The sequence below is a fragment of the Gadus morhua genome, chromosome 23, assembly GCF_902167405.1.
Source record: "Gadus morhua chromosome 23, gadMor3.0, whole genome shotgun sequence".
In the NCBI taxonomy this organism is placed as follows: Eukaryota; Metazoa; Chordata; class Actinopteri; order Gadiformes; family Gadidae; genus Gadus; species Gadus morhua.
Genome location: NC_044070.1, coordinates 6,256,078 through 6,279,956, shown reverse-complemented (window position 1 = coordinate 6,279,956; position 23,879 = coordinate 6,256,078). Strand labels below are relative to the sequence as shown.

Below are 23,879 nucleotides of genomic sequence, written 5' to 3'. Positions count from 1 at the left end.
ACCTGGGCCACCTCGGAGGGGGGGGCCGTCGGTCTGGTGATTGTACTGGTAGGGTCAAAAAAAACAACACACACACACACACACACACACACACACACAAACACAGACAGACGCAGATACAAGTTCAAAATAATCTTCAATCACATTGCTGTGCGAAGAACAGAAAATAATCATACTACTGACAATAGAAGTAAATGATAAAGGTTATACAATACCAAAGTAATATTACTGTACACGAAATGTGCATCAAATGAACAGTATAAATAAACATGATGAATACATGAATCAATAGCTGAGTGTCCAGGTGAACATGCATGGTAGGTCTAGCAGCAGCGGGGCCTTGTGTGTGTGAATGATCAGTTATTTAAAGTCTCACCTGAGCTGCTGACCACACCAATGGTTCTTTCCTCCGGCCAACTTCTGCCCCAGTTTTCCCCGTTGCAATGAAGCAAACTATTTAAAGTAGGCTAGAGTCAGGAGGAGCGCTACGGACTAACGTATTCAAACAGACATATAAGTTCAGTGAGGCTGAGTGAGACCCACCTCGGCGAGGGGAATCTGCTGCAGCAGGAGCTGAGGGCTGGGGCTGCCTGGGTGGAGGAGACCACTGAGTCTGGGACTCCATCGCTCCTGGGTGGGCTCAGCGTGGTCTCGGGGGGCTCTGGGATGGGATGTTGGTCTGCTCCTCAACATCCCTGACACCCACCAAAGACCAGAGGGCCCTTCCCCCACCCCCACCCAGACCCCAGACTGTTCTACACCTGGACACACAAAGGAAACACCACGTATTGTAGGATACTGCAGACTCATTCACCCCATCATTATCTACAGTGGAGCTAATCTGGGGTCCAGCAGTCTTCCACGTTACAGCAGAACTCCCGAGGGGGAGGCGGCTCAGAGCTTGGGCCGGACACCAGAGGCTGAAGGGGCCGAGTCACGCCTTGTGTCCTGTTTCGTTACAGAGACATTCTACCAAAGAGAAACTCAGATGTGCTAGTCAATGACGCTTTCAGAAAGGGAGTTTAATTAACTGAGCATAGATAATGGCCAGCCTACACGATGTTGATTTGAAACCTGGCCTGCTGGAGTCCAGATTATCTGTCTGATTGCCTTTTGAATGTGATTTAATTCACCCTCCTACCTGTCGCTGGTAGAACAGCAGGTAGGCTGTGCGTTGCCGCCGGCGACAGACGGCCCTGCCGGTGGTCCGTGACACCTTCAGGTCATTGTAGCGCAGCCATTGGTCAGCCAGGTTGTTGCCCTCTTCCGGATAGGCCCCCTCACTGATGTAATGTCCTGGGGGCGGGTTCAAAGATACATTTCTGACGTGCCCTATCATATCATCCTCATGATCGATCATCAATAATCAATAAGTCAATCGTTCAATAACCAATCTACCCAGGACAGTGTAACTGCAAGCGACATACAGAAAACTCCTAAAGTGTATGTGTGTGTTTGTGTGTGTTTGTGTCACCTGATGTAGCCCGGGCACCGATGTGGCTCAGTACACTCACGAGTGTGTACTTCTCCTGGGAAGGAAACGCGTATCATACTGAACAGTGAGCACGGCGTCGGCAGGACAGCAGCAGGTTCACACACAGAGAACATCTCCTGCACTTCTTCTCCCTTCATCTTACTAAGCTTAAGGCAAGGCAGCTATATTACTGTATATTAGTAAGTATTCTATATTTTATCTCACCTCATGTTATTAATAATATTAATTTGTTTAATTGATTAGCTTATTATCTCTCAAATATTCTTTCTCTCTCTTCTTCTCACCATGATGTTGCTTTCCTCACTCCCTGCCTCTGTAGTATGAAATAGATAATTTGAAGGGTTAGTAAAGGCTACACCTATCCATCGTTTCAGTTATTCAATCAACATATACTCTTTGTCTATGTCTGGCCTTGCTTATTCTCTTCATGTGTACATAATACTGAAACAAGAGATATAAGTGGATAAGATATTGGATCTTGTGAACAGGACAGGGACAAAGCTTCAGCACCTGTCCCAATGCTGAGTCCCAGGTTTCTGGACAGGAGGACTTCATCCTCCACCTTCTCTATCCTCCCAGTGAGGGTGAAGCGGAAGCGTTTCAGGTGGAGGACCAGAACGCTGCAGGAGACGAGGCAAGAGCAGGTGGAGCAACAGGAGTTATAACTGTGCCCCCAAACACTGGAAATAAAAGCTAGTGTAGATCATTATCTCTCTAGCTTGTACAATCACTCACTTAGGTAGGGTCAGGAAGCAGGACTGGGTGCCAGATGTATTTCCTCCGCACTGGCAGGCGTACTTCAGAGAGCTCTCCTACAAACCAACACAACAACACACGCCTGGGTTTGACCCTCACACAGAGCAACCATCCGCCCGCAGCAGCACCAAGGGGGGGGATGAGCGACAGCATGGTGGGTCCATGACCTAGGGTGGGGTCACTGACCGTGAGGTATCTGTCCAGGGCCTGGCTCACCGAGCCTCCAGGCTCCAGGTCCAGGGACAGGTTGGTGAAGACCTCCATGGACGAGGACTGGCCCTCACATCTAACACAGGAGAACATACGGGAGACACTGATGAAGACTGCTGGCCAAGAGCAGGATACACTGCTGCTGGGGCCGACATCCTCCCTACATCAAGGCCTCCATATCGTTAACCACTAAGGTGAGGAGGACCAAGACCTACAGGGAGGACCAGACCTACAGGGAGGACAAGACCTACAGGGAGGACCAAGACCTCCAGGGAGGACCAAGACCTACAGGGAGGACCAAGACCTCCAGGGAGGACCAAGACCTACAGGGAGGACCAAGACCTACAGGGAGGACTATAGAAACCAATTACGTAATAACGGTCAATAACGTAATAATTTAAATGTAATAAAGCCAATAATGTAATAACTTGCTAATAATGTAATAAAGGTGTTGAGCCAATCACGTGATAACTTTTTGCCAATAGTGTAATAACTTATTACGTTATTGGCTGGTTATTTGGCTGTTGGCCTTATATAAAAAAAATCCTTTAAAAATGTAATACCTGAGCCAATAATGTAATAACTGAGTACATAGGGCTAGTGGTAATGGTGTGTTTACATGACTATGCCATCCACTATGCCTACACAAACTACTACACAAAACTACACAAAAACGGACAGTTTGGTGAAATTGTCTTTATGGAATTTACTGATTTATTTTTTATGAAGAACCGCATGGCTGTGGATCTGTGGATGTACTTGTGCATTAAATTAGTTTAGTAGCAGCATCTAGAGCATATGCATCAGACAAACATTCAGGTTATGATCATTGGTGAATGAAGCAGCCCCCCATTCAATATTGAATGGGGGGCTGCAGCCATATTTATATATTATTACATTATCGGCTCAGTTATTACATTTTCAGCCAAATCTGCAAGCGATCTAATGTCGCTCTGCAGATCAGGCTGGCCCAAAGCTGTTTTGGCTGATTCAAGAATCCCAGAGTAAAAGTAAAGCCTTGTTTATGATACTTCATAAAGTGCTCTCTCTGCAGCCACGGAGAGCCCTCTCCATTGTCTTACCCCTTGCAGGTCCTGGTTCTCAACATGTTGAAGAGCAGGTGAGCCTCCACGGGGCAGGAGTAGGTCCTTCCCAGCATGTCCAGAGCGGCTGGCTTTAGCAGGAGGGACAGACCCCTCAACTGGTCCAGCACAGCGGTCAGGAACTCATGGGCGTCCTACACACACAAACACGCAGGCATGTTGAACCAAACCACACAAATAATAAAGAAGTTGTTTGGTATATATGGAGAGGGGGGGACTCACTTTTTGTCCACCGTCCTTGAACTCTGGGGCCTGCAGCGAAACCCTCTTCTTAAACGAACTCAGCACTGCCATCTTGTGGCCGTTGTTGTCGGAGCAACGTGATGTCCCGATGGCCACAAACTCCCTGGGGGGAAGAAAGTACGTAAGTAAGTGTGTGTGTGCGTGTGTCTATGTGCCTATGTGTGTGTACAGTGTGTGTGTGTGTGTGTGTGTGTGTGTGTGTGTGTGTGTGTGTGTGTGTGTGTGTGTGTGCGCGCGTGCGTGTGTGTGTGGCGTTTGTGTGTGGGTGTGCGCGTGTGTGTGTGTGGGTGTTTATTTGGCGTTTGTGTGTGGGCGTGTACGCGTGTGTGTGTGCTTGCCAGTGTGTGTACCTGAGCAGCTGTGCAGAGGGAGCTAAACTCCAAGCCCACTGCGTCTGCTCCATCTCCTGACTGAAGACCCTCACTGTCAGGAGACTCTGCAGGGTGGAGTTTAAATAGCAGCTCTGTGCCAGGTTGGGGAGCCTGAGAACACACACACAACAACAGGTAGCAAGGCTTCACCTCACTACAGCACTAGCCACCAGGAGCCAGGAAGGATGTACTTTGTTTATCGTTGCATTGGTATTCATATAAAAGTAATATTAGTATTAGTATTTTTGAAATAAGACCACATTTGAACATTCATTAGATGAAGATACATCTTCACCTTATATTTCAGTGTTATGTTTCTTCTTTTAAAGTGTAACTCTAACATGCATTCATATGGATAATATATCAATATAGAGCCACAACCACCATCTAGTGGATATCAGCGGTAGTGCAGTTGTACCAGCTGCCGGTCTGTTTACTGAATGACCTCCCTGGTGTGGATGCTACTGGTTTGTCTACTGAGGGTTGGTGTGTATGAGCCCGTCATCCAGCACTCACCCCAGGAAGCCCAGCTGCTGCTCTGTGAGGCGAGGGGGCGCGGTCTGCCTGGTGAGGAGGCCACCAGACTGGGATAACGGCCCCCGGACGAGGGCCCCGTCTACGGAGGGTCCGGCCTGCACCCCGTCACACTGACTGTCCAACCAAGGGGTCCGGGCCTCCCTGGGTCAAACATAGATACATATAGTTACTGTTTAGTCAATTTATTAGGGGCGCTTTAATCCAATGCAGTTTACGGGGAGGTTTCCTGGATACATTAATAAGCAAGTACGGTTTAGGGCAGCTTGCCCAAGGATGCTTAAGGGTACTGTGGACATTGGGGTCCAACATCCTCACCACTAGAACACTGTACCCCCCTCCCAATGTGGTACCTTATAGCAGATCAAGAGGCTTTTCAAAGTTCATTACATTCAGATGTCATTTAACAACACTAGTTTCATTTTGGAGAACGGTATCCATGTGGAGATCTACGATTAGACCGGAGGTCACCAGAGGTCACCAGAGGTCGCCAGGGGTCACCTGGGGTCCTCTCCACCTGTACCTACCTCTGGGCAGCAGCTCTATCCTCCTGGATCTGCCCTGCCTCGGTGGGGGGGGCCGGTCTGGAGCCCTGGCCCGTGGCTGGGCCGACCTGGGCCACCTCGGAGGGGGGGGCCGTCGGTCTAGTGACTTCACTAGTAGGGTCAAAAACAACACACACACACAGACCCAGACCCAAACACATGTTCAAAAAAATTTACCATCACAATTCCTGCGCTTAAGACAGAAAAATATGTAAAGATATTAAAATAGAAGTGAAAGATAAAGGGCCTAGAATATCAAAATAATATTAATGTACACAAAATGTGCATTAAATGCACGTTATGAATAAAGTTGATGAATACACAAATAAATAGGTGACTGTCCAGGTGAACATGCATGTTAGGTCCAGCAGTAGTGGGGATAGGCCTTGTGTGTGAAAATGATCAGTTATTTAAAGTATCACCTGAGCTGCTGACCAAACAGGGCAGCGCCTCCGGTCAACTTCTGCTCCTGTTTTCGCTGTTGCCAGTAATACGGTACGTAACAGTCATAGTGAGGAAAAGAGATTTCAGTTATACATAGAGACATAGAGAATACATTATCTAATGTATGAATGTGAGATTAAACTGAAGTAAATAATTTGATATGGGACAGATGATACAGATGATACAGCTACACGGACAACAAACTACTTTAACTTAATAAATAATTCCTACTTTGGGGACCCTTTAATCCAAAGGAGGACGACTACAGACTACGATCCTCCAGTAAGACCTCTCAGTTCAGTAGAGTTAGACCAACCTTGGGGAGGCCAAAACGCCGCAGCCACCCCCAGCGGGGCCTGGGCCTCTGGGGGTGGAGCCTGCTCTCGGGGGGCGGAGCTGGGTCTGAGTGGGTGGAGGGGTCGGAGCCCGGAGGGTCCCGGTGGTCCTCACTGCTGATGCTCAGCGTGTCGACGCTGCAGAGAGCCACGGAGAGACCCTGGCCCTCTGTGGGCCGTGTCGGGTCGACCTGCTCCGCTGCAGGACTCGCCTGGTATCGCTGTTGAGAGGAGGAACACCACAGAACAATGATCACACAGTACAGTAATATATATTATAGAAGTACAGAAGTATTTGTACATGCAGATTGGATTCTCTTCAAAGGAAAGCAACAAGATCATCTGGAATTCCAACAGCCGTTGAAACTCATGTACTGGTTTCATTCAGTGGGTCTCACGTACCTGAGGTGCGATGCAGGGCCAGCAACACAGGCTTGCTAAGAAATTCATTCTCGCACAATAATAATTTAGCAATGCTGAATTATTATCATCCAATCTCTCTGCTCGTCCAACTTGAACTGCCTCAAGTGGAACATGAGGCTGGTTGCTAGGGCTGCCTTGGAATGGGCCTTCTTATGACATCATAGAGCCACTGAAGCACCGATGTATCGGGGCATTCTATCATGTGTGTGTGACTCTGTTTTACTTTAGCTTTATTAAATAAGCTTTGTTAATCCTTTTTTAATGCATACAGGGATTCTAACCTGTGTGGGAATCAAACACCTGACCCTATAAGTGTCCATCGCTCCTGATGGAGTCCTGAGAGAAACCTCATCATGTGTTCTGATATACTGGGATGTGATTCATAATCATACGTGGGGTTCATGTGAATGGACCAGAAACTAATTGCACTGCTGTGATGTGATTGGAGGATATTAGCAATATATTTAATGAGCCATCTTATGAGTTAAACCTACGCAAAAATACGCATATAATTTCACTGTGAAACAATTGAGATAGCATCAATGTGATTAAAGATGGACTTTGGTTTCCCTCCTCTGTCAGCTGCCACTTGGAGGTTCATCCTGAACTGCTTCAGGACTCACTGGCCATGCAGAGAGGTCATAAGTCTGTCCCCTCCTAATTGTTGTATGTTGTACGTCCTGGCACTTAATGCATGCATTAATTGGATGTCATATTTAGTTAAAGTAGGCTACTTAGATGTAGCATCTTATCATAGCTATCTATGTTGAACATGGAGAATGGATTAACCTAGTGGTTGCTGGTGCTTTGCACTTGGTTCTATAAACATCCTTATTGTACCTACAGTGATGTATTGTTTCACTTTCTTATGACAAATGTACTTATTAAAAGTCGCTTTGGATAAAAGCGTCCTAAATGTAAATGTAAGAGACGCATTTCCCTCAAATTAACATAGTCGCATTTGTACATAAATGGGCTTATCTTAATTAGGCAGCAAGATCAAATTGTAGCGCTAACCCCATATTGAATCTCATGTAGTGATTTTATTCTGTGGTTCTCTGGCTACCTCCCCTACACCAAACACAAGGCCAGCATAACATGCTAGCCCCACTCTCTGTGAACAGGTCAAGTTATTCATTCCCTTGTGTCATTACACGGCACTTCTTAATACTGTGGAATGCTCCATTCACTTGATTGGGCCTTCCCGACTTCCCATTGACCACTGTCAAGGATAGGGGATTTTTGCCTTTGATTCACGTCTTTCATATCACTCCTGAAGTAGTTAGGTAACCCAACCCAAGCGTATTTCGGTTGCTAAGCGACGCACCGAAAGGTGTGACCTCAGGGGGCACTGTTGTACATTTTCTGCAACATGCACGTGTGCATTTTAACAAAAACATAAATAAAACGTAAGATATGGGGTGTTTCTAGGTTACATTAACATCCGGGCTTAGCCCAGACGGAAAATGAAATGCCAAAATTATTTCTATGCTTTATTTTGCATTTTTTCATAATGCTTCAACTAAATAAACAAAATGCGCTGTTTATTATAGCTTAAAATAGCTACCTGACTGCTGTGCTGCTTATCCCCAAATGTCTAAAGTTTCATTCAAGTTATTTCAGAGTAAAATGAATACAAGTGAGACACTTTACACACACACACACACACACACACACACACACACACACACACACACACACACACACACACACACACACACACACACACACACACACACACACACACACACACACACACATCTGACTGGGGATAGGATAGGTTGATTCACTTGAGGTGGTAAAAATGTTATGTTTTTAAACTGTTTACTCTCTTGCCAGAAGGACTATCTAGACTAGGCTAGTACTTATACATTTTTTTACTTTCATTTTAACCCAAAAATTATATTTTGGGCTAATTAAACACAGGGTCTGTGATTAGGATGTCTGGGTTCAGGGTCTGCGTTCAGGGCCTAATCGACCAGGTAAACACGCGTCCTGCCGTCTTCCGAGCTCCAGGAAACACACCAAGTACCAGGTGGTTATTTAGCTCAGACGTCGTTCACTCAATACATTCATGATCCAAAATCTGACCGCAGCTGACCTCAGATATGGTGAACTGGGCTTTTATTTCTTTCACTTCATATGTTTCGACCAATCCTGTGGCTGGAGGCAGAGTCATTTGCAGACAAACTAGACCAGCCCATGAACATTGTAAAATGTAAATACACAGACATTCCTGTATAATTAAGGTGTATAACAGCTCCCTCTGCTGGACAACAGTCTCACACCAAACTACATTTTCCGTTTGAACCAACGTAGTACATTAATGTGAGACGGGTTGGTGGATTGAACGTGTTGTAGTAGCAGAGAACGGCCTGCGGGGTAGTGTGCACATTGTTAAATACATGAATAGGCTTGAATTTAGTAGTAATATGGAGGTTTCATATTTTTACAAAATGGATTATGTGAACATTGCTGAATAACAATCATGTATATTAAATGTATTGCAGGAGTTTAGCTTGACATTAACCAAGTTAAAAGACAATTAAATGAACCGCACCAAACATGTAGAAGTCAATGTGGGATTTGAATATATAAACAAAAATACTTGACAGAAGTTTAATACAATTTTGTAAAGGAAAGCAGAGGAAAACATTTTCCCAAATGAATCTTTTCAAAATGTCACCACCATTCCGAAAGCAAGTCAAGAGGTTTGTGTAAAAGCAGTCCTCCCTGACCAGCTCTGTCCCTGACTCTAAACCCTGACTCTCAACCCTAACGCTGAACCCTCTGAGGGCAGGAAGGCGCGCCTTCAGTGTGAAGGTTTGAACCAGAAGGAAGAAAAGAGGAAGCAGTAGAGAGTAGTGAAGTAGTGAGGTTAGTGACAGACGTGAGGGAAAGGCGTGTGGAAGCACACGGTTACATGTTGGGTCAAGAAGATCACTCCCACTGGAGGTCAGACAGTCCTGGTTGTCCTCAGGATTTGCCTTCCAGATGTACGGCTTCTCCATCAGTCCTCCAGATTCCTGGTCTGGTTACAAACGTAATTTGTCTCTAATGTAAGTTAACAAACACAGTAGTAATTTGTCTCAAATATCAGGTAACAAACCCAGTAGTAGTTGGGCTCTAATGTAAGGTCACAAACACAGGAGTAGTTGGGCTCTAATGGCGCGGAACAAAGTAGCAGCTCTAGTTTGTCTGGTAAACAAACACAGTAGTATGCCGTAACTTGTACTGGACAAACTAATCCTGCGTTACAACAAGTCCACTCTGTTTATTTTATGCAAACTTACGAGGATCCTGGTTGGTGGAGTGATGTCGTCCTCCAGAGTCTTGGCTCCTCCATCAGCTCTCCTCAGCCAGAGTCCTGGTCTGGAACAAACAGCCCGAGTCTGGCCCTAAAGTCTGGTAACAAACATGTAGTTTGTCTTATTTTTAAGCCCTTTATTTCCAGTATTTCCGTTCTAGTAAGAAAACACAGCGGTAGTTGGTTAATGCATGTCAAAGTAACAGCTGTATTTTGCCCTTTAAGTCATCCATGCAAGTAAATACAAACTTACGAGGAATCCTTGTTGGTCGATTCCTAGTCGTCCTCCAGCATCGTAGCAGCTCCTCCAGCAGCTCTCCTCAGACAGAGTCCTGGTCTGGAACAAACATCGGATGTCTTGCTTCAACATGTGGTAAAACAGATGTAGTCGTCTGGTATATATGGTACAAACGCCGGTAGTTTGTGGTAGCAGTATTCTACGAGAAGTGGCAGTCAGTGTGATGATCACTTCAGAGTATAGCTCCATCTACCCCACGACAGACGTCCTTCACCAGGCAGGGCCTCCACCAGCTCCTCCACCAGGCAGGGCCTTCAGCACGACTCCTCCATCAGCTGGTCTGGTTACAAACACAGTTGGTCTCAGCAGTAAATCACCTGGGGATGCAACACACCGCACCTCCTGCATCTGAGGTTCACTTGTAAAATGGAAGACAAATTTAAACACTTCAATTAGACAACTTCTGCAGATTGTCGCGTTCAGCAATTCATCCACTACGGTCGTAGCAGCACTAGCAACAATAATGGGTCATATGACTCTTGCATAACCCCCATATGAATTAATTCAAATCACAGCTTTGCACAGATTTAAAGTCATAAGATGATCAAAACCAGACCTAAACTACCGTGGATTTTAGTGTTTCAGATGAGCTTGGTGATGGTTACCCTCTGGTCCGGTGCTGCAGGCCGCTGGTCTCCAGCCTCAGTCTCCGGTCCACCCTGGCACCACAAGCCTCCGGACCCCAGCCTCTCATTTCAGCTACAGCAGCAGGATTATATCAGCATTTGCCCAACAATAACTCAATTGACTCATCTGAAACCGAGTTACAATTAATTGAACTATTATTTTATAACTCAAGGCTAGAAAGGACTTGAGACCAGACATGAGCATCCCGTTTTTGGGAATGAAGACAGAGCAGTCCACAAGTTTAAAGAAGTGGTTCAGGCCATGCATTGAAACTGACCTGAGAAGACTCTACTCACACACCAGTGCACTGACCTGTTCTGGAGGCCTTCTGACAGGAGGTGAAGGTCTGGCTCTGGGTGAGGAGGTGGAGGTCTTGCTCTGGGTGAGGAGGTGGAGGTCTTGCTCTGGGTGAGGAGGTGGAGGTCTTGCTCTGGGTGAGGAGGTGGAGGCAGACACCATGGTACAAACGACATGTTACCTTTTTAACCTTGTACAGTTCTAGAGTCTCTTCTACTGTAACATGTGGGAATGACGGCCAATATTTTAGCTTTGATATTATCCAGTTGGTAAATCTGCACCAAAGTCTTTGTTTAACGTCATTCCATTGGGTAGGGTTTAACTTCTGTGGCAATTAATGACAGCAGATATTTAGAACGTACAAAAGCTGAAGTAACAAAGAACAGTAAGCAATATCGATATTAAATCAAATTTACTCAGCCATATTCAGGTGCTGGGTTCCTTTGAAGAAATGTCAAATTGTCTTCCACCTTGTAATGATTTTCAGCCTTCACCGATGTCAAAAATGGGGCCGCAAGTAGAAAGCCGTTTTGTACGCAGCGAGAGTCCCGTCACCGTGGTTAAAAGTACGGCGCAACCATCGAAAATTATCAACACTGTATTGTACGACTTACTTGTCAGTATGTATTTAATATCAAATTTAAGTTGTTTAAGATAAGGGGCAACAATTCCCAATGGAAACCGACTGAAAAATAGTTTCCGTTGGCAATGGCTCGAGGTTACTCAAATACAATCCAGAACGTTCAGCCAGATTCCCTCAGGGGACTCCTGACCAACTAACTGCCAGGTGGTTTCTAATGGTTGTCAAGACTACAACGTTCTATGCTAACCATTGGGACTAAATCAAGTGACGGCACTCAGAAACTTCCACGGCGGGAAGCACAAACCGTCCGACTGGAATCCGAACATTCCGGCCGGAACCAACCAAAGAAAAAACAGAACCAGCTCCTCACCTTGAGCTGAACGGAGGAAGATCCTGAGGTCCAGCGATGGTCTTCATTAAAACACAGCCAACAGACTTACCTTGACGAGATCTGTTTGTTGCTGTTGGTCATTACTACCATTCAGTGTACCTTTACATTATTATGCACCCAGTGTGTACATGTTATATCACTCAAAACCGTACGAAGAACCAAACTACCATGTACGTCCCACAACAACTTTAAACCTCAGATCCTTGCCTCAGAACAATGGAATCATTCACTACAAAACAGTGTCACCATTTTACAATTATCTAGATTATTCAGGGTACAAACCATACAGAGCAAATCCAACCGTTGAACTCACAGAGAGCCGACCATAGCCCTGCAATGTCACCTTGACCGCCTCATCACCAACAGCAAATCATGCAAGCCAGCCAACACATGTACAGGTCCAGTGAGAAGTGGGCATCTGAGCGAAAGGACTGCTCATAATAAATAGAAGCCCAATTCCTGAACTATCCAACCATCTTCATGGTTTAAAGATTTACAGACTTGACATGCCATTGTGTTCTAATCACCTTTGTCTGCTCCCTTGTTACTTATAAAACTCTACATCTCCATCACTAGAATGTAGCATCCTACTCATGGGGGGGGGGGTCTGAGTGAGCAGAGATGCATGCTGGGATACAGTGCCGTCTGAAGTCTTCAGTTCTATAGACACGCCCCTCAGGAGAAACCAAATGTGTGAGAATCTGTCGTGACATCAATTACATGAGCTGGAATATCCTTCAAGATGGCGCCAGGATTCTCAGAGGAGAAAGGCCAAGAGTAAGATGTGAGGGTTCTTCCTCTCAGCCAGTGGAACACAACAACGGTCCTCATCAGAGTACCATGGAACACTTCGAAACATTCTCCTTTTTACAGCTTGAAGCCCCAGTGAAGGTTTCCTGACCTCAGCTGAAGAGCACAACTTCAGCTCGAAGAGCGCACGAGCTGGAGTTCCCGGACTGGTTCTGATTTAAGGGAACCAATCGTTCAGCTTGTCCTGTCCGAAACAAATACAGTTCAGCCTGAGAAGACGTGCAACTGAGAACAAGACAAAATCCACAAGGCTCTCCATCAATCCAGCAAGGTAGGAAGAGCCGTCTCATTACAGGTCTGAAGGTTATCTTGAATATCCATTTAGGTCCCTTTCCAACGTCAGACTCTCCTTGTGGAATGCCTTTAGGTGTCCATCCTCCATTGATCCTGATTGGTGCAGTCCTAGTTTCAAGTCACTGATCTGAACACGCCGCTTGCATCCTTTTACACTTGATTTGGATACTCTCCTTCCTGCCCAGTGTGTTGAATATCGCTCCTGGGCGTCGCTCAGGGCTCTTCAGGTCTACTGGAGGCCCTTAAGTAAACGTGTGGCCGGCCATCAGGTATGATTTATTTGACCATTCCAAATCCCAAGCCAATCACAAAGACCCCCGTATGAACATTATCACTGTCAAAGCAAGCCAGACACACACATAGAACCCAGGACAGGCACGTAGAACCCCAAGCCAGGTGTGAGTGGGAGACACATACACAGTAGAACCCTAGCGATGCTCAAAAATTATCCATCTCATGTCAAACCCAAACACACACACCACTGAGCCATAAAAGGCCAAACAATCATGCAGGGTAAAAACCTCATGCCAAATAACATTTCATCACCCCCCCTAGCTCTCCTGCCAGGGCACCCAGAACAGAACAACCAATGTCTCCAGAGACGATTACTTATGTACAACATTCTTCAGTTGCGTCACACGTTGGTGATGGATTATGCTTGGCGTCTCCAAAATATGTCCCAGGTTGATTCAACGTCTCTGAAGTCACGTCTTTGTAGTCCAGTGGTTTCCTGAATGAGGGGCCTTCACAGATGCAAACGGTGCAGCTTTAGTCAGCCTGAGGACAGAAAGGAGGTCATCTGTTCAGAAGACCACACAGTGGAGGGGGGTGGCTCTTGAGGAGCAGGATCCATCTGGGGATGGCCCAAAATAAGACCTTCATGGAAATGAAACCGTTCCTGAGGAGTCACGATGCCTGGAGGGGACTGTTGAATGTGTTCCATGGTTCTCTGTGTCAGACTGAAGTTGTGTTTTAGTCGTTGAGATGAGGAGCCCCCTCATCTCCCCCTGGTGTTTCTCCTTCGGAATCCCCGAGTCCATTTTAAAGAACATTCCAGTCCATGTAACTGACGTCACGACAGTTTCTCAAACACTTGGTTTCCCCTGAGGGGGCGTGTCTACGGACCTGTAGACTTCAGACAGCTCTGTATCCCAGTATGCACCTCCGCTCACTCAGACCACACCCTCATCAGTAACGCAACACATGTGATGAAGATGCAGAGCTCAGGAGAGTAGAATGAAAGAAGACTGAAGATATCAGAACCCAACCCATTACTCTAGTTTACAACAACATCTTAGAGCCTAACCATTTTAACAAATCATTAAAACCAACATAAACCAAACACCTAAGAAACCCATGAACCAATAAAAGATCCTTACTACTCAGATCAACCTTCAGGTAACAGGTTAACTCACCAGGCAGCCAAAATACATCAATGTGCCCAAGAGTAATGAGAAATTAATGACTTACAGTTTGCAGTTCATCTTCATGGTTAAGTTGGGATACTCACAGAACTGCAGTTAAATATCCATGATAGACCTTTGAAGGAAGGAACAGTTTAATCATGGTCCAAATTTCAAATGAGTTAAACCACCACAATCCCAGATTTCCTTCACACATTATCAGTGATTTATATTCAACATACACGTCACATCAGTTGTGCTTTGCCACACAATTCTACTCACATCAGGTTCAGATGAGATGCTCCTCTTTACTTCAAAAAGTCTTTAACCTGTGAAACAGGAAGAGATGTTAAATAAGTCAGACCTCAAAACAGTACACACAAGTTCTGGTTTCTGGGAACGCAACAACATACGTTGGGAGACGCTACACTGCCAAACAGTGGAGGACACCAACGTACTGTCCAGTTCCCTCTTAAGTGAAACGCACCAGATGCAACCAATTAACTAATTAAGAAAACCACTTGGCCGGCGATCTGCGGCAGGTGAGCTATTAGTAAACCTCAACGCAGGTTCGGCGCCCTCTGGTCGCCTTGGTAACAGTGAGAGGCTATTTCAGCTCTGTCTTTGATCTTAAATGACCCCCCTCATTTTAATTAAAGGGATGAGTTTGATTTGACTGATATAGATTCAAACAAAACGAAAAAAGTCTTCATTCAAGTCACCTTACTGTGTGCGCGAGTGAGCGCGTGTGAGAAGGAAGCCTTCATCAAAGAGACTCATTCACTGGTTAAACTGGAGACATCGCCTATCACCACACACACCAATACACCATATAGATTAGGTTAAAAGAAAAAAGGTAAGATAATTTTTTATTTTTATTTTTTTTTTTTGGGTCATGGGCCCCCCCTCTGCCTTGGGCCCCCCCACAACTGTCCCCTTTGTCCCCGCAGTCCGACGGCCCTGCACACACACACACACACACACCATATAGATACTCCATAAAGATAAACACACCAAATAGACACCAAAGATTAACTTAATATAGATACAAACTATATAGATACACCCGCCCCATACAGTTCTGGTCACTAAATACTCCTTCTCTCTTCTCCCCTCTACTTCTTTTCTCCTCCCGTCTCTCTTCCACGCATATCGCATTTTTATTGGCTCTACTCAAGAGAATAGATTTGGGTGGGGATTTCTAGGTTTCATAAACATCCGGGGCTTAACCCAGAGTGAAAATGATAATGCTGCGCGCCAAATTTATGTGTACGCTTTATTGTGCATGCAAACTTTTTCATAATGCTTTATCTAAATAAACAAAATACGCAGTTTATTATATAAACTTATTGCAGAGTAAAATGAATACAAGCGAGGCAGACCGTCAAACCCCGCCTCGGGTGAAGATATTATGTAACCTTAATAAATCAGACTTTCAAACCCAAAGGATGGCAAGGCACACAGTTGCAAATCGTTTTTTAACAACATTTATTCCCCCAAAGTGTCAGATAAGTGAAAAACATACAGGAGGCCAACCACCAAATATCTGTAAATAGTAAAATAAAACCCTATTCATAACTAATTCCAAAATCAAATAATTCAATCAATCATCAAATATTCTCTATAATAAATCAAGCATATTGAAAATCAAATACCTGTACTTCAAATAATCAACGTCATAAAAAAAAAAACCCATGGCCCCTCCCACTAGACAGGCCCAATCAACAGGGGGATTATAATACTGTGGCATTTTGCAAATCCACCATGAATAAACTCAAATACAGCATGCATGTTAAAGTTCATTTCATCTTGTAGATCAGTGATTTTCACTAGTGCATTTCGGCTTGTCGCTCATTAATGTCCAATGTCAATGTCCAGTGTCCTCCTTTGACACAAGGGAAAATGGTTTGGCCCAAATTGGGCCAATCAGTGGCAGCAGGTGTTTCCTGACACCATATGTAAAGCCCTCAGCCCCACCCTGTCTCTTTTAGTCTGCAGTACAGAGCCATGGTGAGAGGGAGAGATTGTTTGTGAGTGTTTGTTGCTTGAATAAAGAGCTTGAATATACTGTATGCTTGAAGGTTTGCTGTTCATACACTATCCATCTATGCGCGCTATTGATAGGCGGTTAAACAGACAGGGACAGTGGTCAAACTGTCACACAGACCTTACACATATAGCTACACATACACATACACACACACACACACACACGGATCTGACTGGGGATAGGATAGGTTAATACACAGGTGGTAAACAGGTTGTTGTTTATTCTCTTGCCAGAAGGACTATCTAGACTAGGCTACTCATAAATGTTTATGATTATTATTATTTATTTTTTCAAAGATCATATTCGGTGGCTAATTAAATAACATCCGAGGCTTTAGCCCCGAATAAAACAGCATAGGGACGCCACTGCATAAGATCTCCCCCCAACGGTGGGTCTTTCTTTTCTTGATACTAACATTAATTCTAAACAGCATTTTACACAGAAGCCTATAATAGGAAATGCTCAAAGGTAAATCAGCATAATTTAACACTGACTGTAGCTTTTTATGTGTAAAGAAGCAACGGGGAAGGACCGTACTAAACGCCCTATCCATTGCATGGGTCTGTAAAGTGCTAATCAAATCAATCAAATGTATTTATTTAGCACCTTTAATTAAAAGGTAATTGGTTTGGGGGAGATCTTATGTTTTATGGATGTTTTTGTATGCATACTGCAGAAAATATGCAACAGTGCCCCCTGGGGTCACACTTTCGGTGGGTCGCAGAATTCGGTGCAACACCGGTCATTATCATGGTAATTATCGGGAAAATAAGCCCCTTCAGGGCGAAGCAAGACACCTTCGCTTCGAGTCGGAGTCCGGTTTGCCCTGTCGGGGGCTTATTTTCAAAATAATGACCGGCATTCTATATATTATCCTATCCCTTACATAATAACTGTTCAAGGCCGTCGAACTTGAAAAGCCTCAAATTGTAGACGCAGGTCATCTTCTTAGGGCCTTCGTAAGAGATCATAGAGCCACCATTATATCGGTACTCCTCGTGTGTGTGTGTGTGTGTGTGTGTGTGTGTGTGTGTGTGTGTGTGTGTGTGTGTGTGTGTGTGTGTGTGTGTGTGTGTGTGTGTGTGTGTGTGTGTGTGTGTGTGTGTGTGTGTGTGTGTGTGTGCGCGCGCGGTGTGTGTGTGTGCGTTGAATCAAAGTTGTCACATTATAGAGGACTAAATAAGGAACGAAAACTTACTTCCTAAACTGATCACATTTAAACAAGTCGATAAGCGGGTCAGCCCCTCCCCTAGCATGTTTTTATATATAAAGAACACAGATGTTTTTACATTTATCATATAAAAGCAGGATAAATGTGACTGATTTCCTTCCTCTTTAATCAGTAGGGTCACACAGGTCATAATGAAGATGGGGAAACTTTATTAAGCTAAATTGTTCTTCTTAAAGTCAAGCTACTTCATTGTAATTTGCACAACACATCGTGTTCACATCAGGGACGGGGTGAACTATGCTCAGTGACGAATAGGGTGGAGTCGTAGCCCAAAACTGTTATATTTTTGGTGGCATTGTGACCTATGGCAGCGATCTCTGCTGTCCAGTGACATCCAGACCTACTGTGTGCCCTCATCATATGTCACTACACAGAATAACACCATTAATAACCTAAATTTAGTCATAGATTTGTTTTATAGAATTCAGTAGAAGTCAGATATTTAATGTAGGCTACCTCTATGACCATCGTTTTTTTTGTTTTTATTTCATGAATAAGGTTATTTTATAAATATTGGCAGACTTCATAGAGGCAAGCAAGGGTTTTACAGTATTTATTGCTTTTGAAAGAAGAAACATACTATTCACAACAGGTCATTGGTGGGCTATTAGGATAGCCTATCATACTACACCAACTGTTATGTTAGCATTAGTAATGTGTGTGGGTGAAGGGAAATCCAATTGTTCTTTATTTGTAATCTCTGCCGCAAACATGGAACAGGTATTGAATACATTTGACAAAATAACCATGCCAACTTCACCCTGTACTGTACATGGGGAACTGGGGAAATACAAATGCATCCAACGTTGTTAATTGAGGTAAAACTCAGTAACAATAATCATATAAAATTGAGCAGGTATGCAGGTTACCTTCATTTTGGATATTGATGGTTTGACCATCTATCGATCAAGGCTTTTTTCATGTCTACTACATTGTGGATGGATACAGAGAAGGAAAAGTGATTAATTGGTGTTGGAAACAAACACTGTAAAGAATAGGGAATAATCAGAGACAGGGTAGGTTAAACTGACCAATTGCCTATTTTTTTACTTGTTTGAGCAGCAATTTTTTTGTCACTTGCCAATCACTCGGGATAAAAGTGTCAGCAAAATGATTGAATCTACGGTTTCCTCTTATTGAACGACTCAGGACACAAAATACTTTGATGGTTTTATTGTTATTTTCAGCAGTTATCCATGCACCACACATACAATAATATATTCCACCAAGCTGCAGTGTCACGGAATTAATAAGGTAATATTGTGATAAACACGACTATATCCTTTTAATGTTCACTTCCTATACAAGGAGACTGACATACCTCAGGGAACCCGGGGACAACCGTTACCAATAACATCGACGGTGAATGGAAAACAATTCAAAAATCAAAACATGGACCTGGAAAGAGGGTTGCTGACACAGACATGGCAACCTTAAGCACGACCCATTGATCAAACGTCACACTGACATGTGTGCACACTCTGGTCTACCTTAGGACCGCTAGGGATGGCCGCGGTTACATGGGCCCAGACTGAAGAACACATGCTAGTGCACACAACACACACACACACCCTGAGAGCGAAGCAAAGAGGGCTATAATGAGGAGGGAGGGGGTTTGGGAGGGAGGAAAACCAATGGATCACAGCAAATCCATTTCAATTGATCACACAGCAGCGGAGCGGGCTCAGCCAATGAGAGCCCAGCGGCGGAGAGGTTTAAGGCCTCAAGGTGAGGGGTTGCGTGGCGCCGGCGGTCTTACCAACCAGGCTTCCTTAGTGTTTGTGAGGTGTTCTTTATTTCTGCAGACGCTTATTTTCTAGAACGAGCTTTCCAGTAAGTGTAAGGGGGGAGGGGGGGGGGGGGGGTGTCCTAACACCATCTCTGGACCTGGCAACCGGATCTGAACCCAGCGGGAGGGAGGGAGGAGGTGGGTTAGTTCCAGACCAGTGAATCACAGCTAAGTGTACGGGGGACCTAAGCTAAGCTAAAGCTAGCGCAGTTACGGTGAGTGGAAACGAATACACGACACCAAACGCACTGTATCAATATTTTCCTCAACTGCAGATAGATAAAAAAAGAGAATTGCACAGGCGCACAAAGACGCACGTACGTACGCACACACGCACACGCACACACACACACACACACACACACACACACACACACACACACACACACACACACACACTCCCTCCCTCTCTTAAACACTCCTTTACACACTTTACATTGTTGCTGTTTTTTATCCTCATGACCAGTAACAAAAGCATAAGCTACTATTTTTCAGGGGTTTAAAAGCAGGACTATAATATCCAGTTATTAATAACATTTCCCTCCGCGGCAGTTGGGGCGCGTTAGCATTATCTACAGTCGATTGTGTAGCGTCGCGTGGTGGGGGTTCTTATGGACGTCGAAGACGGGAGGAGTCCGTGCTGCTACACACTCACAGGAGGACCCACCAGAGAACACAGACCAGGAGAGAGGCCATGACGGCGTTCAGAGACGCCGGCATCATGACCCACGTCTTTAAGCAGCCCTCCCCCACTATGCATATATATATTTATTTATATATTTATACCCCATGAACTGTATACACGTTATCTACCCTAGCAACCATAAGTCACGTGACAAAATCTACCCCGTCCGCCCCACGGATCGTACTCATGTTCTGGTAGTGGTGCCCCCCCCCCCCCCCCCCCTTGCTGAGTGGGCTCTATGTACAGAGTGCTACTGCACCTGACCCGCGGCCAGCGGCGGCGCCTCAGGGCGTCAGTACTGCGGACAGGAAGGTGGATTACGGTGCACTTGCTTTTCCCGACCCCGGCTTTAACCCTGCTGGTTAAAGGTATGCAGTTGCGTTTACGGTGTGAGTTATGTGTGTGTATGGATGTGTGTGTGTGGGGGAGGGGGGGGGGGGTTACATGGAGGAGGGGCCAAGGATATAGCGACGGCTCCCTGCGGAAGGCACAGGGGGAGAGGGGTGGGGGAGGGGGGCGTCTCCGGCTCCCGGTGCGGGCTGGAGGTTGTGCGGGTTGAGGCGGGGGGCGGGTTCTGGTCCGCGAAGGATGATGATGACAGAGAGTCCGGTCCGACTGCTTCTGGGCCCCCCCACACCCCCGTGGGTAACATTGGCCTGGAGGAGGAGGAAGAGGAGTAGGAAGAGGAGGAGGAAGAGGAGGAGAACAAAACCAGCCAGGGAGGTGTTAAGGTGCGGCCACACCAGACGCGTATCTCGCGTAATTTTTACGCGAGATACGCGCGTAAAATGTTGCTTGACCATTTTGTGTCAAAAATGGTCGCATACGCGCCATACGTGCCTACGTCACTCGCCTAGATGAGTCCATGTCCATGCAAGTGAACGGAGCGTTCCCTCTTCGTCATAACTACCAAACCAAACATCCTTCACATTCACCGAGCGAACATTATGAAAGTAAAATGCACATTTCTCGCTAAAAATGTTTCCATAAACGCATTTAATGGCGTAACTATGTTACTATTTCCACCCAGAATAAAGAAAGTTGTCGGCCGTGGCTGCGCTGGAGTCCGAGGTAGGAAACCCAAACGCCGCCGTGTTTGGGTGATAGAGTTTAGATCGGGTTAGATTAAATAATCTCGGATATAAATAACAATAATCGGGTTAAATAACTTCACATGGTGTGTCTGGTGTGTTTCCAGCATTCGTAGTGTTGATCAGCAGATATATAGTCCGCCAAGACGTTGAGGTTGCTTAGTAACCAGAGACTCTGTCCATGCAAGTGAACGGAGCGTTCCCTCTTCGTCATAACTATCAAACCAAACATCCTTCACATTCACCGAGCGAACATTATGAAAGCAAAATGCACATTTCTCGCTAGAAATGTTTCCATAAAAGCATTTAATGGCGTAACTATGTTACTGTTTCCACACAGAATAAAGAAAGATGTCGGCCGTATGCTTCTGTCCAAGCTCACTACTCTCTGCCAGTGACGTCGGGTCAAGCTCAACGCTGATTGGGCAACGCGGCTAATCGTCATGCGTATGAGCGTAAAATTTTTCAATTTTTTGAACTCTTGAAATGTACGCGAAATACGCGATATACGCGCGTATAGCCTCATACGCGCGTTACGCGCGTAAAATGTTGCTTATACGCGTGAAACGCGTGAAACGCGTAATACGCGCGTAAACCAATGGTTCCCTATGGAAAAAATGGCGATTTTATACGCGAAGTACGCGAGATACGCGTCTGGTGTGGCCGCACCTTTACTCACAGAGAGACTGAACACCTCCACAACGCCACCTGGTTACTACCAGCAACTAGCTCTCCAGGTCAGAGTAAATCTCAATTGCTGTTCTTATTCCCTGACCTATTATTCTATTTGTCTGCATTTTTGTCTGCCTGCATGTCTGTCTGTCTGTCTGGGTCTATCTAGGTCCTTTTGGGTCTTCGTGGGTCTCTCTGTAGTCTCTGATTCTTGGGGTTGGCTCGGGGTCTCTCTAGGTCTCTATGTGCCTCACTGGGTCTCTCTAGTTCTCTTTAAGTCTCTCTAGAACTCTCTTGGTCTCTCTGGGTCTGGGTCTCTCTCTAGGTCTCTCTCTAGGTCTCTCCCTGAGTCTCTCTCTAGGTCTCTCTCTGGGTCTGGGTCTCTCTCTAGGTCTCTCTCTAGGTCTCTCTCTAGGTCTCTTTCTAGGTCTCTCTCTGGGTCTCTCTCTAGTTCTCTCTCTAGGTCTCTCTAGGTCTCTCTCTAGGTCTCTCTCTAGGTTTCTCTAGGTCTCTCTCTAGGTCTCTCTCTAGGTTTCTCTAGTTCTCTCTCTAGGTCTCTCTAGGTCTCTCTCTAGGTCTCTCTCTAGGTTTCTCTAGGTCTCTCTCTAGGTCTCTCTCTAGGTCTCTCTCTGGGTCTCTCTCTAGGTCTCTCTCTAGGTCTCTCTCTATGTCTCTCTCTGGGTCTCTCTCTAGGTCTCTCTCTAGGTCTCTCTCTAGGTCTCTCTCTGGGTCTCCCTCTAGGTCTCTCTGGGCCTGGGTCTCTGTCTAGGTCTCTCTGGGTCTCTCTCTAGGTCTCTCTCTAGGTCTCTCTCTAGGTCTCTCTCTAGGTCTTTCTCTAGGTCTCTCTCTAGGTCTCTCTCTGGGTCTCTCTCTGGGTCTCTTTCTAGGTCTCTCTTTAGGTCTCTCTCTAGGTCTCTCTCTAAGTCTCTCTCTGGGTCTCTCTCTAGGTCTCTCTCTAGGTCTCTCGGGGTCAGGGTCTCTGTGTAGGTCTCTCTAGGTCTCTCTCTAGGTCTCTCTCTAGGTCTCTCTCTAGGTCTCTCTCTGGGTCTCTCTCTAGGTCTCTCTCTAGGTCTCTCTCTGGGTCTCTCTCAAGGTCTCTCTCTGGGTCTCTCTCTGGGTCTCTCTCTAGGTCTCTCTCTAGGTCTCTCTGGGTCTAGGTCTCTCTCTACGTCTCTCTCTAGGTCTCTCGGGGTCAGGGTAGGGTCTACCTGGCTACAGGACGTCTAGCTTCCCCGGCCCAAGGCTGTGGATGAGCTGGGAGGACTCGGAGGCGGCGCTGTAGGCCTGGATCAGCAGGTTCTTGTTGAGGTCGCCCAGCGCGGCCCCACTGCCCGCATGCAGCTTGGGGTAGGCGGGGGTGTCCCCGGGGGGCCCGTGCAGGGAGAGCTCCGACATGTGCTCCAGGCCGTAGGGGACATCGCCGCCCCCCTCGGTGACCGGGGAGAAGTCCTGGGCGCTGGCCTGGTCGTCCCGGGACACAGGGCTGCAAGTGTGGGGGGGGGGGGGGGGGGGGGGGGGGGGAGAGAGAGAGAGAGAGAGAGAGAGAGAGAGAGAGAGAGAGAGAGAGAGAGAGCATTGCCCAGGCTTAAAAGACGGATACGAAGGTTTGACTCCGTTATATGGACAGATACAATTAGGGTGTAAACAGCAGACAGACAAACAGAGAGACAGACAGAAGGCTCCGCACAGACAGATAGACGGCCTAACGCAGACAGACGGACTCAGACAGAGGCATCCATGAGGAGGCCTCACCTGACGTCCATGGACTGCACGCCGTCGGACAGCTCGTCCAGGCAGCTCTTGGTCTCCAGGGGCCCCAGCATGATGTGGGGGGCTTCAGCGGGACGAGGGGCCTCGTCCTCCCCAATGAGGCCGGGCGGGCCCCTGGCATC

General features: G+C 46.1%; 2 protein-coding genes across 4 annotated transcripts in view; both read right to left on the bottom strand.

The window, feature by feature from the left end:
* Positions 1-278: 278 nt before the first annotated feature.
* LOC115537532 (ubiquitin carboxyl-terminal hydrolase 37-like) lies at positions 279-2,531 on the bottom strand. 2 transcript variants are annotated; one of them, XM_030349514.1, is made up of 7 exons: positions 2,438-2,531; positions 2,231-2,307; positions 2,006-2,115; positions 1,475-1,529; positions 1,142-1,296; positions 544-761; positions 279-453 (listed from the first exon to the last, which is right to left on the bottom strand). In XM_030349514.1, the coding sequence occupies exons 1-5, from the start codon at positions 2,513-2,515 to the stop codon at positions 1,281-1,283; spliced, it is 336 nt and encodes a 111-aa protein (XP_030205374.1). In that variant the 5' UTR covers positions 2,516-2,531; the 3' UTR covers positions 279-453; positions 544-761; positions 1,142-1,280. The 2 variants fall into 2 exon arrangements, with proteins under 2 accessions (XP_030205374.1, XP_030205373.1); XM_030349513.1 differs by lacking the exons at positions 279-453; positions 544-761; positions 1,142-1,296; positions 1,475-1,529 and having other exon boundaries at positions 1,792-2,115.
* Positions 2,532-18,908: 16,377 nt separating this feature from the next.
* The window catches only part of map7d2b (MAP7 domain containing 2b), a 23,845-nt gene continuing 18,874 nt past the window's right edge, over positions 18,909-23,879 (bottom strand). For both annotated transcript variants that reach the window (XM_030349665.1, XM_030349666.1), the window contains exons 13-15: positions 23,740-23,879; positions 23,196-23,470; positions 18,909-20,880 (exon numbers count right to left, since the gene is read on the bottom strand). The exon at positions 23,740-23,879 is cut by the window's right edge and continues 5 nt beyond it. In XM_030349665.1, the coding sequence (XP_030205525.1) occupies positions 23,200-23,470; positions 23,740-23,879 (411 nt within the window). In that variant the 3' untranslated portion in view covers positions 18,909-20,880; positions 23,196-23,199. The remainder of the gene's footprint in view (positions 20,881-23,195; positions 23,471-23,739) is intronic.